This window comes from Myotis davidii, unplaced genomic scaffold (genome assembly GCF_000327345.1).
Source record: "Myotis davidii unplaced genomic scaffold, ASM32734v1 scaffold134, whole genome shotgun sequence".
Taxonomy (NCBI): Eukaryota; Metazoa; Chordata; class Mammalia; order Chiroptera; family Vespertilionidae; genus Myotis; species Myotis davidii.
The window spans coordinates 1,919,184-1,924,857 of record NW_006288853.1 but is presented as its reverse complement, the minus strand read 5'-3'; the positions used below and the strand labels follow the sequence as shown (position 1 = coordinate 1,924,857).

Here is a 5,674-nt window from a genome sequence, read left to right as displayed (position 1 = left end):
AAGTATTTTTCTAATAGATGGGAAATCAAAAGAATGTTTTGGTGGGTTCATTTATTATGAGAAGAAATAAAATGTTACTAATTCTGGTTCTGGCCAGGTGACTTCAGGTGGCTAAGTTGGTTAGGAGCGTTGGCCTATGAACCAGGAGGTCACTGGTTCAATTCCTGGCCAGGGCACATGCCCAGGTTTTGGGCTCGATCCCCAGTAGGGGTTGTGCAGGAGGCAGCCAATCAATGATTCTCTCTCATTGATGTTTCTATCTCTCACTTTCTCCCTTCCTCTCTGAAATCAATATAAATATTTAAAAATAAAAATAAATAAATAAAAATGAAACAAACCAACAACGAAGGCAAAAACAGAAAACAAACAAGACCCAGAAATCATGTTTGGGATTCCGGGAAATTACAAATTACTCCCTACAAAAACACTGTTCACAATTTAAAAAGAAGAAAAAAAAAGGAGATCCTAAGGTGGGGGGGAAACCTAAATATCCTATATATATAGTATTAAATCCTTACCATATTAATCTTTAAAAATACATATATTTTGCCCTAACCGGTTTGGCTCAGTGGATAGAGCATCGGCCTGCAGACTCAAGGGTCCCAGGTTCAATTCCAGTCAAGGGCATGTACCTTGGTTGTGGACACATCCCCAGTGGGGCGTGTGCAGGAGGCAGCTGATCGATGTTTCTCTCTCATCAATGTTTCTAACTTTAACTTTCTGTCCCTCTCCCTTCCTCTCTGTAAAAAATCAGTAAAATATATTTAAAATAAAATAAAATAAAAATACATATATTTTATTGATCTCAAAGAGAGGAAGGGAGACAAAGAGAAAGATAGAAACATCAATAATGAGAATCATTGGTCAGCAACCTCTTGCACACTCCAGGTGGGGATAGAGCCCACATCCGGGAATTGAACCATGGCCTCCTGGTTCAAAGATTGATGCTCAACCACTGAGCAACACTGGCAGACTACCCCATTAATCTTTCCTCTTTTACATTTAAGGTAAGTCAGATCATAGATGGGCAGAAAGAAGAAACCAGGACTAACTAACTGTATTTAAACAGAAAGAAGTGGGGAACATCTTAACACCAATGTCTGTTCAAAATGAGGTTAATTGCAATGAGAATAGAGAAAAAGGTACTGAAATCTAAAGCACAGATTCTAACTAGTGTATCCTGTTAACCTTCTGAACTTGTATGCAAAATTTCAAATCAGAAATTCGTTTTCATCAGATTTTCAAAAAAGGTTAAGAACCACTGTTCTATAACAGAAGCAAAATTCTCATGTAAACACAAAAAAGGGAAAGATTCTAGGAAAAGTTATTACTATTTAAAATTATAAGCACCTCCTTCACCCACCTGAGCTCTGACCTTAGATGTGTTCTGTTGCACTCTGCTGGTACCAATTTCCCCAACTTTGGAAAGTACTGATAATTGCCACAGAAAAAGGGCTCAGTGCCAGAAAGTCTATTTTTTTCCTACAGCTTTTCTAGGTGTTCTGGACTCACTCTTGTGTGTATCTGAGAAATTATCCTTGCATATTTGCATATAGCTTTCTTTAGTCTTATTAATTATTATAATCAAATTCTAAAGATAATTCTGTAATTTGCAAAGCACAAAGTTATTAACCTCTGATTTAATCTTTCTGTCTATATAAGTGGCTAAACACTTTTCAGCAAGAGAACTTTTCCAATTATCCATATTGGAAAGTCTGGTCATTTATCTGATTCAGTATGATTGTTGAAGGTCTCATGACCCACCTGAAACAAATATGCTTATCATTCTATATCAATACTTCTACAAACTTATGAAATGAGCCCTAAATGACCACAGGCTATAGGTAAATATGTAAATTTAAGAGCTGTTTTGTTAAATGTTCAAGGACAAACGTAAAATACATTATTTTCTAAAATGTAAAATCAGTTTCATATGACTGAAATGTTCATGTTATAACATACTAGTAGCTATTATATACTGAATAAACAGACTATTTAAACCCAAAAGAGCCTCCATGTGTTTGAATGTTTTTGGTTGTTTTTACTGCAGTTGATTTCTAATTTCATTCCATTGTGAAACAATGAATGGGTTACCAATGAGATCAAGAAAGAAATCAAAAACTTCACGGAAACAAATGAACACACAACAACCCAAAATCTCTGGTACACAGTAAAAGCAGTCCTGAGAGGGAAGTTCATAGCACTACAGGCCTACCTCAAAAACAAAACAAAACAAGAAAAATCAATAATAAACTATGTAACCCTACAACTTAAAGAACTAGAAAGAGAACAACAAGAAAAGCCCAGAGTATGTAGAAGGAAGGAAATAAAGATTAGAGCAGAAATAAATGATAGGGGCTAAAAAAACAATACAAAAAAAAAAATCAATGAAACCAAGACCTTGTTTTTTGAAAGGATAAAAAAAATTGATGAACTATTAGCCAGACTTATCAAGAAACAAAGAGAGAGGACTCAAATAAATAAAATCAGAAATGAAAGTGGAGAAGTAACCACTGACACCACAGAAATACAAAGGATTGTAAGGAAGTACTATGAACTACTATATGCCAACAAGCTGGACAATGTGGATGAAATGGACAAATTTTTATTATACCATGGAATACTGTGCAGTAGTAAAAAAGAAGAATCTCTTATCCTTTTAGATAGCATAGAGGGACCTGGAGAGTATGATGCTAAGTGAAATAAGTCAGTCAGAGAAAGACAAGTATCACATGATCTCACTTGTATGTGGAATCTAAGTTACAAAATAAACTGATGAACGGAGTGGATCCAAAAACATGAAAGCATGGAACAGAATGCGGAAACTCCGTAGGCGGGGTGGAGGTGGAGTGGCGGGGTGGAATCAACCAAGGACCTTGTATGCATATATGCATGGCCCATGAACACAGACAATGGGGCAGGCTGGAGGGGGAGGGAAGGGGACAAAAAAATCCATAAATAAGTTCCTACAGCACAAATAGAAGCTATGCTTACACAAATCCCATTATTTACATATGAACCCTTTGGTGTCTCCTTTGTTCAGTCTTAAAATAAAAATAAAAGATAATAATATACGTTTAGGTAATTACAACACAAATGTTAAGACCTACAGACAGTAGAATTCCACCAAACAGCTACTAAACTTAAATAATACAGATATGAATTTAAAACAAATCACATGTAGAAAAAGTCAGGTAAAAACATGCTCAGTTTACCAAAATATCAGTACACAGTACTTGCTTCTGGACACACAGTAGTTGCTAATAGGTCCTATTTCATGAAAACTAAGTCAATACTATTATCTAACATAGAGTAGAAATACTTGAATCTGAAATATAATTTATAACTATATTTCATATTATTTTCAGTTGCCTACAGAAGTAACTATTGATCATTTATTCCCCTCAAATCAAGAGTAATTAAAATAAAAACCCTTAAAGTACCCATTCCTTTAAGGAGAAAGGTCACCCACATAACTAGCCATGTCTATCAAATTTTAGAATACCCAAATTAGAAGATCAGTGTCTCTGTCTTCAAATTACAAAATAAATATTTTAAAGTAAAATGCAGCAAAGAACAAGCAGCTTGGAAGTTTTATAGTTTTTCAAATGTTAAGCTGACTGACCTGATTTAATTATCAGATATATCATAAATAAAAATATATTCAAATTAACAGAATAAGCTGCAACTTTTCTGGATACTCAAATAAACTCAAGTTTTCATTATGTAGAATCTTATTTAAAATTCAAACCACAAGTCAAGAAATAGTAAAAAAATTCTTCCTAAGAGCAACGGGAAGAACCTTATTGAAACAAAATTTTCAATGACATTCTTTATTTTGAACATATAAATATTCATTTGCTCCTTTTATACATTTTTTTTGCTTGCTAAATTCTTTCAAGTTGGTTTTTTTACTTTCAATTCAAACAACTAAAAACCAGTCATGTATTCATAAAGTATGAATTTTTCATTTATTTTCAAGCACAGGGTTTCCAGTAGGAGGCGTGCAGGAGGCAGCCAATCAATGATGTTTCCTCTCTCTCATTGATATTTCTCTCTCTATCCTTCTCTCTAAAAATCAATAAAAAGATATTTTTTTAAAAAGTACAGTTGGGGGGGTTAAGAGAGCAACCAAAGGACTTATATGCATGTATATTAGCATAACCAATGGAAACAGACACTGGGGCAGTGGGGGCTTGCCTGGTAGGAATGGCTGGCGGGCGGGGTGGGGAGGGGAGGTCAATCAGGTCAAAAGGAGACATCTGTAAAATTTTAGACAATAAAAAAAATAACAAAATAACTATTAAAAAAAACTAAAGTTGAGCCCTCAGCACACTGCAGCCACTTATACATGGATTTTTTTCAATAAATATGTACAATACTGTAAGTGTATTTTCTCTTATACTTCTTTACTCTCAATAACATTTTCTTTTCTCTACCTTACTTTAATGTAAGAAGTATTGTATATAATACATGTAAAATACAAAATGTGTTGATCAACTGTTGGTGTTATCAGTAAGGCTTCCAGTCAACAGCAGGCTACTACTATTAGTAAAGTTTAAGTTGTGGGGGAGTCAAAAGTAGTACAGGAAACAGTAAATTTCCTAGGATGGTTCCATACTCCTAACCATCCCCCTTGTTCAAAGGTTAACTGTATGACTTCTGAGCCTGCATGCTTCTGGCACCTTAACATGCCAAATGATTCTGGTAACCTCTAATGAATGAGTGGCTGCTAACCTCTAACATAACTAAATCAATTAGGTCAATCAACTTAAAGTTTTTAAAACTATAAAATTTCCAAACTGCTGTGTGAAGCAGGTTTCTGGTGTGTGGGTTTGTTTTTTTTGTTTTGTTTTTTTGCGAGTTAACCCATGAATTTTTTAAAAGAGCTTCACAGACAAAATTTTTGAGACCTCATTTGCACACATACTGCAGTGTTATGTGGGGCCTGGCTCAGTTACCATGCTGCCCACCCCGGTTCCCAGCGCGTGTGTGCGGGAGGCTGACCTGGCTGAGACACCGCAGTGGCTGTAAACTGAGTGGCCCATGGCGGATTCTTCTGTCCTCCAAACTGAGCCATGACGAGAGCCGGGGGGACGCCTTCGCCCGCTTGTCTTCTATAGCAGCGATCTGTTAAGAAAGGATCCGCATTTTCAAGTTCAACCAAACGACAAGGATCACACAAAAAAATGTTGACTTTGTCAAGGGCATCCTCACAGTTCCACGTACAAACAACAAGGGACAGATGCAGGTCCGATATGCGGCAAAAACAAACAAACACAAAAACGTTAACAGCAACGTAGTTCATCAAAAGTATCCAACCTCGATCCATGGCATCAGGGGCAGACTTACAAGAAAGGCGCTGCTTCTTTCCGCGGCTACAAACTGTCACATTGAAACACAAGGCCATCTGCCGCTCTCTCCCCGGTCCTTACCAGTAAGGAGCGCACAGTTTTATGTTCAAAGGAAATAAATACAGTAGAGCCTGCATGCTTCCTTTGGCAAGGAGTCGGGGGCTCAAAGGGGTGATACCAATAACGGAAATTGGGAAGGCACCGAGGAAAAGTATCCAAGAACAGAATTTAAATAACGAACATCTCCATGCATTCTCCAATAGGTAAATTAGGGATCCCTGTTCTCTCCCCTCCCTCGAGGGAAAAGTCAGTTGAAATAA

At 36.5% G+C, this 5,674-nt stretch overlaps 1 protein-coding gene across 1 annotated transcript in view; it reads right to left on the bottom strand.

The window, feature by feature from the left end:
• CCAR1 (cell division cycle and apoptosis regulator 1) overlaps positions 1-5,153 on the bottom strand; it is a 58,900-nt gene extending 53,747 nt beyond the window's left edge. Inside the window, exon 1 of the mRNA XM_006760913.2 lies at positions 5,008-5,153. Coding sequence (XP_006760976.1) covers positions 5,008-5,080 — 73 coding nt within the window. The 5' untranslated portion in view covers positions 5,081-5,153. The remainder of the gene's footprint in view (positions 1-5,007) is intronic.
• Between the last annotated feature and the right edge of the window lie 521 nt (positions 5,154-5,674).